Source organism: Danio aesculapii, chromosome 5 (assembly GCF_903798145.1).
Source record: "Danio aesculapii chromosome 5, fDanAes4.1, whole genome shotgun sequence".
NCBI classification, from domain to species: Eukaryota; Metazoa; Chordata; class Actinopteri; order Cypriniformes; family Danionidae; genus Danio; species Danio aesculapii.
In genome coordinates this window covers 50,855,427-50,877,158 of record NC_079439.1, presented here as the reverse complement: position 1 = coordinate 50,877,158, position 21,732 = coordinate 50,855,427, and the positions used below count along the sequence as shown (strand labels likewise).

Here is a 21,732-nt window from a genome sequence, read left to right as displayed (position 1 = left end):
TGTGAATGGCTTTCTCAGACATTCATCAATTTGTTTTCACCAGCGTTGTTTCGGTTGCACACAAAGAATAACAAACTTGCGTGTGCAAAAAGGCCAAATGTGAATAGCCCGTATCGTCTTTGTTCTGGGATAACCACTCTAAATTAATACACTGCATTAAGTAAATCTTATCTCAAAGTTTTTACTGGGGCACTTTTTTTTGCACCGTCTCCCCATGACGCTCCCAGCAAGATGCCGCCCTGGGCGATCACCCATATTGCCAATGCCTAAATCCGCCACTGGTCCTCTTGAGCCATTTTCGTTGTGTTCCGTTCTTTTTGCAAGTGTTGTGAGACAATGTAATGCGTTTTATTAATTTGTTTGCATTGTGGGAAAATGCAGCACGTTTTTAATGTGTTTGCGTCGTGAGGATTTGCAGTACGAACGCTGTAAAACAGATGAAGATCCTTTCTTAATTTGCTGGCGTTTTTTGTAATTGCATGTGTTTTCTTAAATCGTAGATCTCTCGGCCACCATACTTTTGGAGTAAATATAAAGAAGACACATCCTCTTCTAAAATATATAGATAAAATTATCCATACCACCCAATTGTCTTACCAAACTCAAAATGTAATCATGTTTCATAAATGAGAGTAAATATTGCATAAATAAATAGAGAGTTGTGAACTGGTGTGATATTTCAGTGAAAGGGGAGAAAGCCAAAAGTTTTGTTATTCAAATCAGGTCTTTTCACATTATAATTTATCTCATTACCATGAACCATTTTTATTAACAAAAAGTCATTTACATTTTCTAAGATTTAGAAATTACAAATATTTTACCCACACAAAAATTCAGCTAAAGGCCACTACACAAATGGCCTCCACAACATTATCTCTGCCTTGAGCACTAATGGAAAATTACTGAAACAAATAACTTTGTATTTTGGGTATTTTTGTTTTAATGAACGTGTGAAATTGATCCATATTGAGTAGTCACACAAGATTAAAATGAGATGTGTTCCATTGTTAAAAGGTCCAAGCATATTTTCAAATTCAAATGAACATTCCTTTCTCGCACTACTCATAGGGTTAGATTAAAAAAACTTTTTTCATTATATTTTTGGGAATTTTTACAATATTGAAAGAAGTGGAATTTTCCCCACAGCTGAAAATGTTGATGCCGTTTTTCCGTTAAACCACTGTTGGGAAGTTATACCTGACTATACTTCTTGTTTTACATGAAGTTCCTCTTTTTTACTATCTATATATTTGACTGAAGAGAAGACAGTTCTTTTCTATCCTGTAGAAAATGGAGAGTTTTTCCATGTCATTTTTCATTATACTTTTTCACTTTTTAGTCTGTCATGAAGCAACACCATGGGCTAGAAGACATTGTCAACAGGTACAATTATGGTATTAATGTTGAATGTTAAATTAACAGACTGTTGATGTTTTATTTTGTTTCATTATTTGTTTCAGATAACAAAAGGTTACGATTGTAATGATATGGATCTACAATCAATTCCAGATGAGATACCGAATTCTGTTCAAATTTTGCAATTCAGCTTCAATTATCTGCCTGCTCTGTACAACTCCACCTTTCAGAGGCTAAAAAGCTTACATTCTTTAGATCTGACAAGGTGAGCAAAGCTAAATAACTCTTTAAGCTGTGTACAACTGTGCATCAATAATAATAATAATATTAATAATATATTTTTCCCCACACTACCTCTCAGATGCAGCATCACCTTCATATATGAAGATGTGTTTACATATCAGCCTCACTTGGAGGTCCTTCTCCTAATTGGAAACCCCCTTGTGTTCATCGCAAGTACAGCTTTCTCTGGACCACTAGCATTGAAATATCTAAGCCTAGTTCAATCAAAGATTAAACAACTGTCAGACATTCCATCCGATAATCTTGCTTATTTGGAGGTTTTGGACCTTAGGGGAAGTAACATTCGCTCATTAGATGGACTAAGCAATTTTCGCTGGCAAAACTTGAGAAGTTTGCAGCTTGACTTAAACTATATTGACCGGATAAGTTTGACTGACCTACAACCATTCAGCAACCTGGCTGGGGTGAGCATCAGCTTCAAAGGAAATGATTTTGTCTATATAGAACCCGGTGCTTTTCATTCACTGAATTTGAGTAGTCTTGATTTCAGTGGCTGCTTGAAAAAGATGAACATCTCCTCCCTCCTGAAAGGTCTTGAAGGAATTAAAACCAACAGACTAAACCTGGGACTGTATGAAACCGATTCAAATGTGCACATACCATCAGCTGCGCTGCAATCTTTTTGCAATATCTTCGTAAGTGATCTGGATTTCCAGCTTCAGCATTTCTTAGACCTAAATAATAATACTTTTCATTGCCTTGAAGGACTTAAAAAGCTAGACCTAACTAGAGCTCATCTGAATGCATTGCCCTTGAACACAACTGGCTTGTCCACATTGTCACATCTTGTTCTAGATGAGAACCAATTTAAAGATGTGTGCCAGAGCAACACTAGAAACTTCCCCATGCTTAAACACTTATCCATAAGTGGAAATTTGAAGAAACTTAATTTCAGCAGTAGATGCCTGGACAGTCTTGGCCTGTTAGAGGAGCTGGACCTCAGTGTTAGTTTAGTAAACCCCAGAGAACCTTGTTGTAATAACCAACTGTTTGGGCTTGGTGAATTGAAGCTTCTCAATCTCAGCTATGGGTCACAAATGTTCTGGAGTTCAAAGCCTTTCAACGTGACTCCAAAATTAGAGCACTTAGACTTCAGCCATTCACTCTACACTCTACTGAACGATAGCTCACCTTTCACTAATCTGGAGAGTCTCAGAACTCTAAATCTCTCTTGGTCAAATACAGATCTGACAAATGTGCACCTTTTCATTGGCTTGAAGGCCTTGCAACACCTCAATTTGAAAGGGAACGCAATTCGAGGAGGGGTTCTTGCTCAAACGGAACTCTTTAAATGTGTGCCTCTTTTGGAAACCCTAATTTTGTCTGCTTGCGAAATAACTTCATTTGATGAGAATTTGTTTAAAGGTCTCGTAAATCTCAATCAAATAGACCTGAGTGAAAACAAGCTTGTCAAACTGAGCACCTCTGCATTTTTCTCGCTTCATTTTCTCAAACTTAACTTCGCCAGAAATGACATTACAACAGTGGATGTTTCAAGCGTTGTGGATTTGGGAGAAGAGGGTTCTGTTGATGTGAGCTATAATCCCCTGGTGTGCAACTGTAGCAACTTTGAGTTCATCCGCTGGGTTAAAAAAAATAAAGTCAAAGTAAAGCATTTAATGGAGACATTTTGTAATGGGACAAGGATTATTGATGCTAAACTGCAATGTGAACTTCCTGTAGGTGTACTTGCATTTTGTGTAGTTCTAGCTGCAGTTTTACTTGCATCTGCAATCTTCTGCCTTGTTAGGAGAGTAAGGAAATATTCAACATACACAAACCTGTAAATTCATAAGATTTATTTGGTCTCCCTCCAAATGCAAATGTATATCATTCTATATAATTATTTTGTATAACATTAATATATTGAGCCAATGTTGATTTTGATTTAGTAGTGTAATATGCTGTAACAAAAATAACAAAAAAACTAAATTGAGAAAAGAAGTGCTACAAAAACCGTGAGCCTGGACAACCAAAATTATGTTGTTTTATGTTGCATAGGTACATTTTGTTTTGCAATATCTAAACAAACATAAGCGTCAAAATTATACCTTTTTCGATAACACATTCACACCATGAATCATTTATTAAGCATTAACAAATAGTTAATTTATTATCTGTTAAGAATTAACTCTACATTAATAGACACTAGTAAGCAAAAATACAGCTACAAATGCTGTATTCTTGATTATTAAGCACATGTATAATGTGCTGAATGATTGTGTTTTCATACTTTGTTAATAATAATTTTTCATTAATAAATTAAGTATTGCATTATTTACAAACCAGTTATTTAAGGTTGGTGTGTTTTTTAAGATCTTTAAGATTGTGTAAGTAAATGATTAATAAACGATTCAAATGAACATTTATACAGTTAAAGTCAGAAATATTAGCCCCCATGAATTATTAGCCCTCCTGTTTATTTTTTTCCCCCAATTTCAGTTTAACAGAGAGAAGATTTTCATATCTAAATGTAATAGTTTTAATAACTTATTTCTAATAACTGATTTATTTTATTCTAGCCGAAATAAAAAATAAGACTTTCTACAGAAGAAAAAATGTTATCAGACATACTGTGAACATTTACATTGCTCTGTTAATCATCATTTGGGAAATATTTAAAAAGAAAAAATAAATAAATAAATAAATCAAAGGGGTGCAATATTGTGACAAACTGTATATTTTATTATTCATGCATATATTAATTGTTACGCTGTATGTTAATACATGATTTATTAACTCAACTTCATCCAGTTTTGTGACCTAATCTAGTGAGGACTATAATGCTTTCTAAATCCCTTATAAATGACAATATCAGTATCAAATGAACTATAATCTTTGCAAACTAATTTAAAATATATATAATTACTGTAAAATGTAAACATTGCTGAATAACAGGTTATATAAATATAACAGAAAATTGAGTACAGTTATTACTTAATGTATACAGTAATTTATTTTAGTTAAGATTGCAAAGTTTTATTTCTCGTTTGATACAGTTTCATTTGTATATCTTGAAATGAATAAAGTTGTTTATTTGTTTTTTTTTTCTGTTTAGAATTTAACTGAGCCTTTAATTGTAATTTACAATGGATTTAAAAAGCATAATAAGTCCTCACTAGGTCATAAAACTGGATGAAGTTGAGTCAATAAAGCATGTGTTAACATACAAAGTTGCTATTAATATATGCCTGAATAATAAGATATATAATGTTAATTTGATTAGTTTATTAATAATTTACTTGTTCTGAATGATCTTCAAAAACAACAACTCTTCTTTAACTAGTTTGTAAATAATGCAATACTTTATTTATTAACAGAAAAATGTATCATTAACAAAGTATGAAAACATAATCATTAAGCACATTATACATGTGCTTATGAATCAAGAATACAGCATTTGTAGAGCCTATTAATCTAATGCTAAACAAATGCAGAATTAACTATTTGCTTATGCTTAATAAATGATTCACAGTGTGTATTTATTATAGTGTTACCAATTTTTCTTTTATGACAAATATCACTACAATATTAAGTGAAGATTTTATATTAAGATATTTAGTAAATTTCTTACTACAAATGTATCAAACATTTTAATGAAATACTCAAGTTTTCCTTTTTGAAGGTTAAAGATTTTCAAATACTTGTATCTCATAGAAACATTGTCCAATCCTAACAAACCATACAGCAATGGAAACTCATTTATTCAGCTTTTAGATTATGTATATCTCCGTTACCAACAATGGACAATTACGATTGGTTCTGTGGTCCAGGGTCAGAACTATAATAATGCTTTCTTATTAAAAACAGTGTAAAGCACACTTTGTTTATTTGCCACTGCAAATGTGTATTGGCAAGTATGCTAGCATGTTTTTTTTATTATTGCAAATAATACGTCATTTGTTCTTTTAACTCTGTCTGTGATTATTTAGCTTGAGACTTAAAAATAAAATAATTTCCAATCAAAAAGTAGTAAAATAAATACAGCGAAATGTAATTTTGACATGCCTTTTTATTTTCAGTATTATACAATTTCAGAAGTATAAATATCTGTATAGTATACAACATCTATGACATCCATAGAGCTTTTCTGTGGGTTATGAACAAAACTCAGAACCACATCTCTTATTGCACAGATCCTAAAAGACGATAAGCAGAGTTATCTACACAAACACTGTTTTCACATATAGAGAGAGGAAAGGAAACTTCCAGAAACAAGCAAGAACATACTGAACTGGAAAGACAAACAATAAGGTTACCACAACAATGGCAAATGTACATTAAGAGAAACTCACACACTCGCGCTCGCTCTCTCTCTCTCTCTCTCTCTCTCTCTCTCTCTCTCTCTCTCTCTCTCTCTCTCTCTCACACACACACACACACACACACAAACAAACACACAGAAGAGAGAGATCACAGCACAACTGCCTGTGACGTAGCACATCGATTTGGCAAGTAACACAAATTTACAAAATATACATCCATGAAGTAGTTGTAAACAAACATTTAATGTGCTTTTTAAAGGATTCAAACATTAATTCTCAGAAAGGGAATGGAGAAAGCTTAAAAACAATTGTCTGGGGTTAACGCATGGCAATACTATTGATATTTGAGAACAGACGATGCATATATCCTATAAAACATTCACATCTTATCAATAAAGTTACCGTTATTTTTAGAGTCTCTTCCCCCAAATCCCAACACGTATAGTGTTTTTAATCTTAAGGTGCTTGCATTTCTTCAAAACTACATTTGTAAAGTCTATGAGGAACCGAAACTTCAGTCTGCTAATATGATTTAAAATCTCTACAATCAGATTGAATAGATTCTCTTTATATAGTGCATTTCGGTACTTCTGCACATTAGTGTGTCCAGTTCCTATATATGCTCTGTTTACATAAAACAATAACACTTTAACATCATACTGTAATATAGCCTAGATGTTTCACGATATAAAGATACTGAAATAGGCCTAGATGTACAGTCGCTTTGCTTTAAGTTGGTATGTGATGTATACATACCAGTAGAGCTATAGCATATTTAAATAGAAGACCAAATATCAGAAGACACAACAATTCACCCTCTCTTCTTTTCTGATGCTAACCTTCACGAAGCAAGATTAAATTAAGCGAAACTAATAAAATGTTTGGCCTTTAAGGAAAGAGATAGGTCTTGAAGGTAATTCTTTTTCCTATTGCATGATTAGAGACGTAATATTAATAGCACATATGACTTCAGTACAGTATTACACAATCCCCATTTGAAAGCGTTGTATTTTGCAGATGAAGATGTTAGAAACTGATTGGACATGATGAACGAACATGCATTGAAGCTCTTGACATTTACCACAAGCCCTGACAAGCCACAAGTGCTGCTAAAGCACATTTGATTATCCCTGTTTAAGCCCTTTTAACTAAACCAGGGGAAGTACATCATGTTCCTGTATGCAGAAGGGTAGCCTTAAAAGCTTGTCTTTTTTTTTTTTTTTTGCATTTTTGAAAACAGATTGTATATAATCTACACATTAGCAAACTTTAATCATGAGGGTAATCCGAAATTAGCCTTTCACATAATGTGCTACATCTGCCTTATCCCTGTTTTTATGTAAATGCACGATTTCGACTACAATAAACATTCAGAGAGCAATTCTGCTTTCAGCAAATGCATGTGGTTAACCCCTATATACCTCAGTGAAACTTCAAGTACACCTCATTTCAGATTATTCTCCTAGTTTCTAGTTAGGCGCAAAACTGAGCAGATGACATCACTAGAAGACTAACATTAAGCACAGTATACAAACATATGACGTAGCAAAATATATACATATAAAACATACAACACTCATTTCAACCAACCCCTCTGTACAATTAATGCTGCTGTATTTACAATATATTGCATAAAAATTAATAAGAAATGTGTGTGAAAGGAATGTGAATTCTGCCATGACCTGCTAAGAACAGCAAGTCATATTTCCCCCCAAAAGACCCCCCTTCCACTACGATTCCAGAACCATTAGATGATTCCAATATAAAATAGTTCCAGGTGAGAAGCACATGACAAAGTGCTTTCTATCTGTGCGCCACTACCCAAAATGAAACTTTGCTTATAAGGTCAACAAAAAAAAGAAAAGAAATACAATTGTAGTGATTTATCTTGCTTGCAGAGTGTATGCCACATTGATAGCACCATTGCTACATTTTCTGTCCTAGTGGTTTTTAAATACATCAAAAACCAGTATTATACATGGTAACGCTAGCTTGAATGAGTGAGAAACTTTTTTTTTTAACACAGTAAGTTAATGCGCACCTTTAGCTCTAACTTAAAGGTGCTTTTTGTTTGGTACAATTACACTCATCCAGGATTGGCACAGTTCATTTAAACCTAAAAAAAAGGCATCTACACTCCGCCTCCACAATTATTGCACACACCACTCGTTACATCACACTGCAACACAACGACTAATTTTGGCGCTTTGCAAGATCTAAAACGTGACCACAGCAGCAAAACAAGTCACATTCAGCCTAGACTTTTTTTTGACATAGTATTAACAGAACGTTACAGATCACAACACAATGAAATTCATCTCTCTGGCTTCTCATGAAAACCCAAAGTAACAGCTTTATCGGTCCTCAGATAGGAAGGCTTAATGACATTACGTACAGACAAAAATTATGCTTACATCCTTACAGTCTTATAAAATGCAATACGCTGAGCAAAGACAAAACAATACATCACTTTTTACAAGCTGAACCACGTGACTGATCCTTGGTTTGTTTAGAACGGACTGAATCTTTTTCAAATGTAGTACTGTCCTTTGCCGAATGCATGCCTCTTGATGTGTCTTTTCGGTTGTTTTTGGGTGCTGAAGATGCATCTTGAGTAGATTCCTTTCTTTTCTTTTCTGCTTGCTCTTTTCGATTAGATGAAATCTGTTTGTCAGCTACCTTTGACTCACTCGCAACATGTTTAGGGTCAGGACTAGACACAGTAGTTGTAGTCATCCCTACAGAATCACTTGTGGTGGACACCTTAAGGGACTCTGATTTTGGATAGTCAATTTTGGACTTCACAGGTTCCTTCGAGGAAGGTCCAAGTACTTCAACTACACCCCCACTGCCATTACCAAGAGGCAACCCACTAGACACATGGATTTTAACAGCTGGTACAGGTAACACTGGCACAGATGCACCAGTGCGAGTTTCTTTCTGATGTTGTGATTTAGGTGCAGGCAAGACTGACACTCTTAGGTCCTTTAGTTTTACCGTAGTGTCTTTCACAGTGGGCTGTGCCTTATTTTCCTGCTGTCCCTTATCCTCAACTGCCTTCCCCATAGATTGTGTAACCAGTGGAGAGTCTACTCTGGGCTTGTTTTTAGAACTCAAAGGGGTTTGTTTCAATATAGCACTACCAGACAACTGAGTTTGTTTTATTGCAGACGGTGCTGGAATTGTCTGTGTTGTGGGCATGTCCATAACTTGCTTATTGATCTTCTGGGTGTCTTTGTCATGCACATTCTTTAATGTAATATTTTCTTCTGTTTTAACTGGGGATTGCAAATGCACGGTGTCTTTTGTTGAAGTGCTGCTACTTTTAGTCTTTGGTGGGCTTGCACTTGTGTCCTTTGATTTGATATTCGTATTTACTTGGTTTCTAAGAATGGCTTCCTGCCTTTCACTCTTTTTTAAAACTTCAGCTTTGACCAAAGTATTTTGGTTAGGTTCAGAGCCAATATATTCTGTCTTACTGCATTTAAAGTCCTTTTTAGGAGCCATTTTCTCTCTGCATGCTGGCACGGTTTTAAGATCTTTCAACGTTAAATTGGATTGACTAATTCCCTGCTCATTATTTATCTCAGCTGCATGTTGTTTTTTGTTTAAGCCCTGTTGAGAGTCTTGCATTTGCCCACTCAAATCTCTGCTACAACTTGAAACACAAGCATTATCTGTTCTGTCTGAGATTTGCTTAGAGAGTTGAGTTGAAATACGTGCTGTCTGTCCATTTGTAAAACCAAAAGTGCTTGAAAGTTTGGCACATGTCTGGTCAGGTTGGATGGCATTTGTTTTTTCTTCAGCCAACCCAGAAAGTTGCAGGTTGGTGCTTGAACAGGTTTGGGATTTTGATTCAGCAGCAGTCATGTCCTTCATTGGGGCAGCACTGGTGGATGAAATTGATTTTCTTTGAAGAGTAAAAAGAGGTGTCTCAAGTGCCTCTGGTGGTTCTGAGATCGAAGACACAATGGAATCTAAAAATTGACTCTGCGTGATAGGTGCTGTTTCTTTGATATTTACCTCAGGTTTGGCCTGCCCCGAGCCTATAGCAAAGGTTGATGTGCAATTAATTTTGTCTTTAAGTGCAGACTCTAGATTTCTACCAGTGCTTTTTATTGTGCTAGATGTTTTACTTCCCTTCAAATCTTTAAGACACTCTGGATTAAGGTCAAGAGAGTCTTTGGTGTCACTAGCCCTAATCTTGGTTGCAGCCAAGGTTGGGCTTGATGTTGCAACTGGACTGCTTATAACATCTTTCACTGGATAAATCTGATTTCTTAGAGCAGAAGTATTTGTTGATTTATTTGTATTTATGTTATCCTTATCAGCAGATAATGGTGAACTGGATGGACTGCTTGGTTTCTCACAAAGGCTGCTCTTATTTTTAAAAGAATTTGCTTCTGAGTTTTTCTGGAAGGTTGAGTTGGACTGTGGAATAACAATAGAAGACACCAGGGATTTGTCATGTTCATTGGCTTTAGAAAGAGTTTCGTTATGCTTAGAAGATGTCTCCTCCATGTTTTCCATGTCATCCTCCTGGTCTTCATTGCTGACTTCCCTGATCGAGGGTGTTTTCCCACACACAAAGTGGGTGCTGTGTCGTGCAGCCCTCATCTCCTGAGCTGTTTTCAACTTACTCTCTGATTTCACATTTGTGTCTATAGAGTCCATTTTAGTAATCTGTAACTTCATTCCATCATTAATTTTATTTCTCTCATGTGGGGGCTCATTGCAAGCAGGACTTACTGTACAGTCTTTATTGGAAATTGACTCCTCTTTTGTAATGGTTTTACTGCTCAAATACTCATTGTCCTTGTGGTTAAATGCCACTACATGTGCACCTTTCGGTTTCTCTGCATTTTTATCTTGAATTGGCTGTTTTGGACATAAGTCATTTGCCAAAACAGCACTTTCACCAGCCATTTTGGAAAGACATGTGTCAGTCTTGGATATCCGAGGCCCGGAAAGTAGACCAATGTCCAAGGTGCCCTCTAGAGGCTTTAAAGAGGACACAAGGCGTCCCTCCAATTTGTACTCAGAAGAGGTCTTCCTGATAGAACCATCAGAAGAAATCATTTGGAGTTTTTCTACAGCACTCTCTCCTCGTCCACTGAAAAGTTTAGGGGCCAGTGTTTCAGAAGTGACATGGATGTTGCACATGCTCCCTTTTACATGTTCTAACGCCAACGCAGAATCCAGCTGAAGGCTTTTGGACCTGGTTGTGTTAAAATGAATACTGTCATGAACCCCAGAGGATATTCGGCACAAGGAGTCCTCTCTCTCTTCAAAGGACTGCCTCTTTCGGACAAACTCCATGTTGGAAGCTTTGAAATCCAGCCTCTCTGGCTTATTACCTTCCTTCATTGACCAAGACATCTGTCGCTCTGCTTGACATAAAGATGACCTCCCATTCTCGCTTAAAAGGGATGCACAATCACCAGTAGTGACTGACTCTGCAATGCTCTCACAGACTCTTGGATTTAGTTTTTTGTAGAGGACATCTTTTAAACTTGCATTTGTAGATTTATCCAAGGATCCAGATTCTAAAATTTGGGGTCTCACAATGGGACGTGTTAGCACACCCCATTCCTTATCTTCAGCTGTAGGACCTTCCACATCTTGCACGGTGTCCTGTTTTTGGATGGACTCTCGTCTCTCAGGCCAGTCCTGCCTCTTTACCACCACTTTGGCCTTCAGCTTCTCCTTGTCTAGCTCCTCTACTGACTCCTGTCGGCCAACTTTGCGTGTCACAGGCCGCTTTAGACAACCCTGCTCAGCAGGCCTCACCCGGGTAATGGTGGGCAGATCACAAGAAGTGCTCTCCTCTATGCAAGGTGGGGCATTCTCCCCTTTATATGAAGCCTCACCTTGAGATTCCTCCTGGGTGACCTCCAAACTGTGCTTTCGGGTGCATAAATGTTTTTTATCACCAGCATAAGAGGGGGACAGCTTTTCCTCAGATTGGACACGCTTTAATAGTGGTGATCGAGGAGGCTCAGCACTTTTGGGTCGAACCATATGGCGTACAATAGTGGGGGGTGAGTGCATTTTGGCAGGGAAGGGCTGAGAAGTTTTGGAGCTTCCCACAGTATGAGTCAACAAGGGAGACGGGGAACGCTGAGGAGATGTTGGCTGAGGCTGAGGTGTTGGGGAAGGGGTGCGAGCCAATGGTGAAAGGGGAATGCTCCCTGCTGATTTACGTCGGCCTTGACGGAGCCGTCCCGGAAGTTTGGGTCCCAGGCCATGCAGAGTACTAGGCCGAATGTGGCCAGAGCCTGCAGGTGAGTTAGGTGCACTGGAACTGGGGGAGCTACTCTGTGATGAAGTGCCACCTAGAACAAGAAAATGTATAGTGTCAACCTTTGAAATTACAGTCACTGAACATTACTGAATTGAACAGGTTTGAACTTCACAGAACACTTAATATCTTTTTACACTCCTTGACATGAAACATATATGCTCTTTTATCAGGATCATAGTCAAGGTAAAACATACAACCTGACTGGGTAAAATCCGGTGCTGGGCGAAAGGCAGCTGTGGGGGAGCGTGGTGAAAGGCTGTGCGTAGGGGACCCAGGCAGGCTCTCTCCTGAAGACAGTGAACGATTCAGTGAGGAGAAACTGCGACTGGTGTGTAAAAGTGGAGAGGGCTGCATGGCAAAGCGTTTGAATACTGAACGCCGCCTGGAGAAGAAAAATAATGTTAGACTGAAAAACAACCATACTACTACATAACACAACAGTATCATACTACTCATAACACATTGACAGTATATAGATCGAAACTGTAAGCGTTATACTTTATACACTGCACAGTAGGCATTAGAAAGTACAAAAACTTCCCCTCCTAAATAAAGTTTGTTTGTGTACAGTATTTTACAAAAACAAAACAAAACAAAAGCAACAGCAGCTACATCTAGTGGGAGTGGAGTGCCTTTTCTACTGACATGTACTTTAGGTATCCAAAATTAAATGCCGTTTTTAATACACAACTTTAAAAGTTATAACAGCCAGTGATAATGATAATCAGTTTTTCCTTACCTTTCTTGAGTTTTCTCTTTCTTGGGTTTTTTGGTTCTTCTCACCATTTTACTTCTGTAGCTGTTTCTTCTAGCTGGACCAGTTTTGATAGAAGTGTTTTCAAAAGGGGTTGTAGATATTGCAACTTTACTTCCACTCTGAAAAGCAACATGTGTTACTTACAGACAGAAAATCAAAGAGAGGGAATAATGTTGTGTTTGTAACAATGGTTTGCATTTGCACCTTCAGCAACAGCTCCACCACTTCTGTGTGAAGCAACCCATGAACCGTTTCTCCATTCACATGAGTTATCAGATCTCCAGCCTTAAGACCAGCCTTGTGAGCAGGACCACCATCCTCCACATTCTGTAGCAAATTAGACCAGCATTTATATGAAATCATGAACAGCTCAAAATATTTTTTTTGTCTCTTAAAGGTGCAGTAGGTAATTGTCTTTTTTTTTACATTTTTTGCTGTGCTGGGTGAAAGTCTCTTCACATTCCGATAGTAATGATCAAGGTAAATTATCAATATTTATTTATATGTATTTTTATATTCTGGGTAAGGCTAGGACAAAAAAAAATATGTCACATTAAGAGTTTTAGGCTTAAAATTACAATAGGTATCCCAAACTGTCAACAAATGTATATTTGTATATCTGCACACCCGGTTCATGCAGATGAATTTATATATATATAAAATATCTGCATGAACCGGGTGTGCAGATATACAATATACATTTATACATGTCATTTGCAGTGTGGCAACCTACTGGAGATGCAAACAGCATCAACCTGATTTTCTTTCTGAAAGAACAATGTAGTCTTGTATCCATGAAAAGAAAGATTTTTTTAAAGGGCTTCAGCCAAAAAAAGCTAGATCAAAACGGGTGTAAATCCTTAATCCGTATCAGAGTTGCTTTTGTATGCTGGAGGGATATGCAGATCAAAACCACAGTCTGAAGGATGACACCATGCTTGCAGTATTTATCTTAGACAGGTATGAATGTTTTAAAGTTATGTTAGTCATGCAACATGTTCTTTTACCAATGGGCTATATGCACTGAAGTGTTTTTCAAGATTTATGTGACCATTTTCAATTTCATAAGGTATGTTTTTACTGCATCGATAATGTAATTCAATCAAATTATAGTCAGTTAAATTGACCTAAACATTTATTTAGATGTTCAAGTATAAAATGAGATGAAAGGCTGTTTAAACAAGTGCTGTGAGGAGCAGCAAGCATAGTCAAAATGAAAAGTTAAAGTGTCAGTCTTTGTCTTGTTAACAGAAGGTTGTCTTTGTCTTGGTTGGACAAAGTGCTTGTCACCATATTGACAAGATTGCATGCATGAAATATGAGCCATTTTGACAAGTTTTGCTTGCTACACAACTAAAAACATTCTAGATATAATACATTTTTTCAAAAGGTTTTTAAAGTTAGATTTGCAGTATTATGATGTAGTGTTGACAAAAATATTGATATTTCGATACTGAAATATTTAAAACAATTCGATTTTGCTTTTGGTCATTATCGATGCCAGCACTGCTCTCTCGATCACCAGTAGTAAGTTGGCACTGCATGTAAGGGTACTACATCACACAGTCCCATCTCCTCGGTATCCAGTGACAAGTGCTGATTCCCCCGCAACCAGTTTTAGTTAAGAAGGTTATTGGTTTATACACAAATGAGGACACGAGCAGACCAATATTAAAACATTGCTAACTAAAGCAACTAATTTAGCAGAAACCGTGAAAGACCAACATGCAGAGTTGTATAAACAATTTCAAGAGGTTGGAAACTGCTCCAATTTCAATATGCATTTAATAAATCAACCAAGTAAAGTGTTTTTGATATCTGTGATATGTCCCTGCAGTCTGTACTACAATGACAAACTGAATCAGGTCCACTACGTAGGTAATAAATGTGGTGGTTAGGTTTAGGGTTGAAGTAGGTGTTGATATTAATAGCGTCCAATGTAATGGGTAATTTAATATTTAACATAGATAAATCTTATCTCAGCGCAGTGTTTAGCAGTCACCTCACAGCAAGAATGTTGCTGGTTCGAACCCCAGCTGGGCCAGTTGGCTGTGTAGAGTTTGTATGTTGTCTCTGTGTTCGTGTGGGTTTCCTCCAGGTGCTGCAGTTTCCCCCACAGTCCAAACACATGCGGTACAGGTGAACTGAATAATCTAAATTGGCCGTAGTGTATGTGTGTGAATGTGAGAGCGTATAGGTGTTCCCCAGTACTGGGTTGCAGCTGAAATGGCATCCGCTGTGTAAAACATATGCTGGGTAAGTGAGCGGTTCATTCCACTGTGGCGACCCCTGCTGAATAAAGGGACTAAGCTGAAGGAAAATTAATGAATAAATGAAATTTTGTCTCTAGCAACAACTGCTCGTGCATGCCTTCCACTACGTATTTGAAATCTGATCCAAAAAAACACTTCAAGAAATCTCCCTATAAAGTTAACATAGGCAATCTCCTTCAGAGTTATTGGAGTTTTAGCGGATAAGAAAAAGAATATAAAAAAAAAAACAAAAAAAAAACATCAACTGCTGTGTTAAATATTTGTGTAATGCAATGTATTAAATTCAATAATTTACTCTCAAGATATTTTAGTGAGCAGGTCGACACACACAGAGTGATATGCAATAGCTTTACTAAAATATTAAACATTTTGTTTTAAATAATAAAAATACAAGTATGTCCATGTTAGCTCTGATCCGTTAAATAATATTAACTAATGGTAATATTAGGATAACATTTTTTTAAATCATAAAATATGATTAGAGAAAATATGCCTCATTCTGATATTCTAGCCATGTTTTTAAAAACCTAAAATTGTATAGTTTCATGTTCACTATATTTCTTGTGGTATCGAATATAATTTTTTTTTTATGGTATTATATCAAAGTTACAAATTCTAGTATCTTCAGAACACTTATAAAGTTATCCAACTGGTGAATGCATGAACATGTGTTATAAGGTTGCCTTTTCATGTATTCATGACTTCAGGAGGTGTGGCTTTGAACTGCAGGGAGAGATGCTTGTTCTTAATGCTATAATGCTAAAGTAAGCATTTCCTCAGATCTCCTTAACTATAAGGTAAACTGAATATGAAAAATATATTCTTTTTTTGCGTCTGGTTTCTATGGTGACGTCACACTTACCCAGACCATGTGATAAACAGTATAAACGTCACTGTCACATGCGTAGACCCGGATGGCTCGCAGAGTAAATCCAAACTTCTTCCCTGAGCTGTGAATAATGATTGGCTGACGGGCACTGACACCACTTAAGGAGGAGTCTCTACTGGGGGAGGAGTCTCTGGAGGATGGGTCTGATGATAAGGAGTATGGAGAAATGGGGCTTGCTAATGGTGACACACCAAAAACATCTGGAAGAGAGTAAAACGACAGGCCAACAGATCATATATTAATAAAACACTAGACTGACGATGTACATCAAGTAATCACCTTTCATTCATTATATTAACAATGAAAAAGTGGATTTTGCCATAAAGTGCAGCATAAAGATTTAAAATAACTTTTTATTCTGCAGCCTAAATACAATAATAACACTTGGCTAAAAATAATACTTAACATTTTAGTTGCAAGGAGAATAACACTTTTAACTACACATCATTTCAAGACATTCTTCCAGCACACTATATTCATTTACACTCACCTCCAGGGATCATCAGTGACAGGGCACTAGTAGACACTGATTTTGGCACTTTGCTGACTATACACGGTTTGTCTGTGGCCTCAGGTTTAGGAGCAGTCAGGAAGGAGCCTGTATCAGAAGAAGCTTTACAGGAGCTATCCAAACTCTCAACCACATCTCCTCGTGATTGCACTTGATCCAGGTGCTCAGAGAAACTGCCTACTCAAAAAAAGAAAAGAAAGGAAGATTCTAAATATAATTAAGCTAGCAAAAAACAAATCTAAACATACCAGACACTATGATCATTCCCATTTATTTTTCATCATTTGTTATTAAAGTAATTATTAAAATTATAGTACTAAAAAGTAGGCCTGCACTGATCCTGGTTTAAATGATGACATCTATCCTCTATAAAAATGTTTTGCATGGTGTAAGACTTCTAATACTTTGCAATTATCAATATTATTTTAACATGGTTCTTTTCAATAGACTGGAATAAACCAGCTCATCAAACTGACTTGACTGTCTGAAACAGCTTGCAGCTCAAGCCAACACACTTCTACTTGCTACTCATGCAAAACTCAATTCAGCACAATCCCGACAGTCACTGCTACTCAAAATAGGCCAATGTAGCTGCAATTTTGTTATCATGACACTTTAAAATATTTCTCTGAAAATTTCTCTGAACAAAGCAAAAAAATAGATTAGTTCATCGACAAATATTTTTTATTCAGGTATATGAGGGGTTGAATATTATAGAGTGAATCTAGGGCCACATATACATACAAAATAAAAGAAAATTTTGCAAACAAACAAATTAAGTATTAAAAAAATGCAAATCTCCAAAAATTGCTAAGCAAATTAAGTTTTGACAAATAAAAATAAAATTTTCAAAAAAAAAAAAAAAAAAAAAAAAAACTGAAAAATGTATATTTGAAATAAAAAAATTATATATATATTTGCAAATCATTTTTTAAAGCATTGCCTTTAAAAAAACCTGTGCAGTCAATTGTAATGTTCATTTTGATTGTTTTTTTATTCAACTGTGAGTTTGCACTTCACGTTTCTGCATGTTTCACTTTGTGGCCATGATTTGACAAGGGGACAGAGTCAATAGAACTTACTGGGTTGTAAGACCACCTCGGTGATACTGTGTCTCCAGGTGATGACGTTGTTTAAATGGAGGCCGGTCCAGACCTGCCATAAACGCCCAAGTTCCCTTGACTCTGTCTTGCAAACTCACGGTTGAATATATGCAAATTTATTTGCACTGCTTGATTTTTATTTGCAGTTCTTTTTTTGTTTGCAAATTCAAATCAAAATCAAATCAAATCAAATTTCATTTTTATTTCTCAAAAATTAATTTTCGCGTTGCGATTTTTGGAGATTTGATTTGCTTTTTTGCTCAATACTGTTTTTTTGCTTGCAAAACTTTCTTTTATTTAGCAAGTATATATGGCCATAGATTGACTCCATAGAAAATCAGAGCCAGGCAAAGGAATAAGCAAACAAAAGGGCTGCTTAAGCTCCTGTGGCCAGCAGGGGGCCACCCCAAGAGTACATGAAATAACTGATTTTATTCTCTTATATTTTTATACATTATGACAGCGGACAATGGTGTTTATACTGTACAAAATGTAAAATAGCTAAAGTAGCCTATAACTAACTATTGTAATGGAAGTTGATTCAAGAAGAAATGGTACTGCAACACTCAATCACAAAAAGAATCATATCTTACTAGTACGGGTAAAATGAGAGAGGGAAAAAACAAGAAAACAGAGGAAGAGATTAAACAGCAAGATAAAGGTAAATTGATGAAATCAATATAAACAATTAGGCTATGTTCCAAGCTAATGTTAAAGTAGGAAAGCTAAAGTTGGATTAAACATTTACAAATTGCTTTGCAATCTTAATATATTATAATACAACATCATATTAAGCTGGTTTAGATTAAAGTTTTTGCCTTCTGTGTAAAACAACTTTCTTGGAAATAGGTTATAATTTAGTAATAAAAGTAAGGTTATGTTTCATAAACTTGGTATAATTATAAAAGCTTTTGTTTCATACATTTGGTATTGAAATCAGTTTAACATAATTTATTATATGGCTGGGTAATACAAATCATCTGAACAGTTAGTGAATATGCATTCATATCCATGATATAAGCATCTGCTCTTGACTGTTTGGTGGCATACTGTGACTAAATAGTGATAAGTTGGTTAGTGCAGGCTGAATTCAAACATTTTTCTTCCTGAAACATTTATGCTTCATTAGTCTTATACAAAAACATTGTAAGAAACACACGACACAGCAAACAAAATTAACAATGGGTGTATTAGATGTATAATGTGCGAATAATCAAGGATTGACAATAATGTCTCATATTAGTTGCACTGAGTGGCCCCTACAGGCTTGGGCTTGTTCTGGCTTAAATTTTTAAGGTAAATTTTATTTATTTTGTCTTCTTTCTTTTAATTGTTTTAGTGTATCTAAAACATCTATTAATCTATTCTAACATTACATTTTTTTCAGGAGACCTCAAATATGTAGTAACTATAAAACTTTTTATGGAGGAGGTGTAATGCATGTAGATTTCCGTCTTCATTAAATCAGTCCTTTACCTGAGAGGGTAGAGTTACTGATGGTGCTACAGGGTGTGGTGGGATCAGGCTCATCCTGAGGCAGCTCCCCAATACTGAAGGTCACTTTACTGGGGTCTTCCAGAGCCAGGGAGCCGTCACCATCCTCCACTTCTGCTGAGATAGCAAACTTGGGGAGAAGACCGGAACATCTGCTCAAGCTAGTGCTCTCATTGTCAGATGAATGAGACAGAGAGGGGCTGGAGAAGAGAAACAAGAAAATAATTCATTTATATGATCCATCTGGAAAAAAGCAGGTTTTAAAATCTTGAGGTGGGTTTAGTTTCTGGTCACAGGCAGTCTATCAGCTCTAACCAGCTTTATTGAAAGTGGTTTATGAGGTTGACTTTTATCTGATAAACTGGCAGTTAATCTAATCAACCATCCTAACCAACTTGACTATAAATGACCAACTTCAAAATGTAAAATAATTTACTTCTAGATTTTTAGATTTTTGCAGTAAAATATTTTTAAATAATTTATATCAAATTAGTTATAATAAATTAAAGTAATTTGTATTGTATTTACAACACAAATATATGAAAATATTACTTTTCCCCTAAAACTGTTAACAATGATGAAAGGCATAATTCATATAAAACTTTATATTTTTTGTTAACTTATTTACCCTCTGGACATTTTTTGGATCTCCCATACATTAAAATCAATTTTTAAATCAAAAATAATTAAAAGATAAAAACGGTAACGAATGGCACATGAGCATTCATCATTATTTTTAAGTAAGAGCAGGTTTAGCCATTTGGAACTTTAATGTGCAAGGCTTCTGTTGTTTTCTCATACCATTTATTTAAGTTAGAAAAAAAAGGTTATGATGCTTGATATTGTAAACTGCCATTTTGTTCTACTATTTTAGTGTGTTGTTGTAGTAGTGCAATGGAAATCTTGCACATTCACAGATGATCTTAATTTCAAATTTCACAAATTCAGTTTAGAGACTTTCATGCAAATTTTATGGGTAACACACATTTCAGTGAAGTCTGGAGTCCAGCTCAGTGAGTCAACAGTGAGAGGACTATCTGTTGTCTTCTCGGTCTGCTCTCCTTTCTCCTCCAGCTGTCCTCGAGATAGATCCAGGCTACTGTAAACCTACATACACAACACAAACACACAAGATACAGTTTATGTCCATGATAAATCAACATGTTTATCTATTAGAAAATACTGGCATACGCCATAAGATATAAACATGAACACACACACATGATATATTTTCATGGTTCTAAAAGTGGTTTATGAGGCTAAGACAACATTTGTGATTAATACAATATATAATTTTATTCAAAAACCTTCAGAAAGACGAATCCAGAAATCTTTTGTTCCAGATTTTTGAAAAAGAAGACCATTATTATGGCAGATAATTATATGGCTTTGAAAATTGTGCTGCAAAATGGAGGGCTTGTGACTGGTCCACTAGTCTAACATAAATAACCCCAAATCAAAACAAAAAAAGATTCACTGTTAACATGATAGTTCTAGAAGCAATTTCTACTGCAATGCACCAAAACCCTGCATGCCCAAGATGGATATTTGTTCTGTGTGAAACTGTTCCCTGACCTACAAAAAAAATCCTCTCTAACAAAAGCAAAAGCATGTAAATCTATAAGCTGAACTCAATGCCAGAGACAGTGCTGGCTGTAGTGTTCCACAGATACAAACACAATGCATATGCTGAGCAGGACTCCTCTCATCTGATTCATTATACACTGCATGGATTAAACGCTGTTTGATGGAGAATAAAAAAAGAGAGAACTCACTTTGGAAAATCGGTGAGAGGATGAAGAAAACTGCCGCAGCTCCACATTGAAATCTTCGTCATTGGTATCGTCCTCTTCCTCCGTTTCTAAGTGATGGTACCTATCAGATCGTGCTGTAATTAAAAAAAGAAAATGGGATGTCAGGATGTTTTCACATCAGTTGTTTTAAGACTTTATTATTGTAAATTCGTTCAAACCCCACACCCCAGAATTTATTTCAGATTTACTTCTAAAATAGAAGAAACAGCATGCTTAAATAAATCAGTATTTATGTTCAAGCATGAACAAAGTTAAAGTCAAAATGAATAGCCCTCCTGTGAAGTTTAGTTCTTTTTATAAGTCTATTTTATTATTTAGATTTTCTTTATACTTCCCAAGTACCGTTTAATGGAGACTGAAAAAAAAATCTACATATTTTTAAATAGTTTTAACAACTAATATCTAAAAAAACTAATTTATTTTGACTTTGCAATGATGAGCATGGGATTTTTTTTTTGTTAGTTTGGAAGATACTAGTATTCAGCTTAAAGTCCCATTTAAATGCTAATTAGGCAAGTCAATAGACAACAGTGGTTCGTTTTGTAGCCAATCAAAAAAAATTCTCAAGGGGACAACATTATTGACCTAAAAATATTTTTATTATTATTATTATTAGTATTATTATTATTATTTTAATAATAGCTGCTTTTATTCCAGCCAAAC

The 21,732-nt window shown here is 35.7% G+C and overlaps 2 protein-coding genes across 7 annotated transcripts in view; one reads left to right on the top strand and one right to left on the bottom strand.

The window, feature by feature from the left end:
* Positions 1-1,290: 1,290 nt before the first annotated feature.
* On the top strand, positions 1,291-3,725 carry cd180 (CD180 molecule). Its single transcript, XM_056458437.1, has 3 exons — positions 1,291-1,383; positions 1,461-1,621; positions 1,718-3,725. Exons 1-3 carry the CDS (start codon positions 1,291-1,293, stop codon positions 3,444-3,446), a joined length of 1,983 nt encoding a protein of 660 aa, XP_056314412.1. The 3' UTR covers positions 3,447-3,725.
* Positions 3,726-5,653: 1,928 nt separating this feature from the next.
* The window catches only part of mast4 (microtubule associated serine/threonine kinase family member 4), a 205,034-nt gene continuing 188,955 nt past the window's right edge, over positions 5,654-21,732 (bottom strand). For 3 of the 6 annotated variants that reach the window (XM_056458429.1, XM_056458433.1, XM_056458435.1), the window contains 9 exons: positions 21,031-21,143; positions 20,241-20,362; positions 19,238-19,455; positions 16,638-16,835; positions 16,121-16,347; positions 13,190-13,312; positions 12,968-13,104; positions 12,426-12,610; positions 5,654-12,259 (listed from right to left, as the gene is read on the bottom strand). In XM_056458429.1, coding sequence (XP_056314404.1) covers positions 8,391-12,259; positions 12,426-12,610; positions 12,968-13,104; positions 13,190-13,312; positions 16,121-16,347; positions 16,638-16,835; positions 19,238-19,455; positions 20,241-20,362; positions 21,031-21,143 — 5,192 coding nt within the window. In that variant the 3' untranslated portion in view covers positions 5,654-8,390. Of the gene's footprint in view, positions 12,260-12,425; positions 12,611-12,967; positions 13,105-13,189; positions 13,313-16,120; positions 16,348-16,637; positions 16,839-19,237; positions 19,456-20,240; positions 20,363-21,030; positions 21,144-21,732 lie in introns of all 6 variants that reach the window. The other 3 variants (XM_056458430.1, XM_056458432.1, XM_056458434.1) reach the window with 1 other exon arrangement.

Excerpts from the sequence above, each read along its gene's own strand:
- cd180 (XM_056458437.1), top strand. The coding sequence starts at position 1,291 with ATGGAGAGTTTTTCCATGTCATTTTTCATTATACTTTTTCACTTTTTA. Across the intron at positions 1,384-1,460 it reads CTAGAAGACATTGTCAACAG|ATAACAAAAGGTTACGATTG; the intron begins GTACAATTATGG and ends TATTTGTTTCAG. Across the intron at positions 1,622-1,717 it reads CATTCTTTAGATCTGACAAG|ATGCAGCATCACCTTCATAT; the intron begins GTGAGCAAAGCT and ends ACTACCTCTCAG.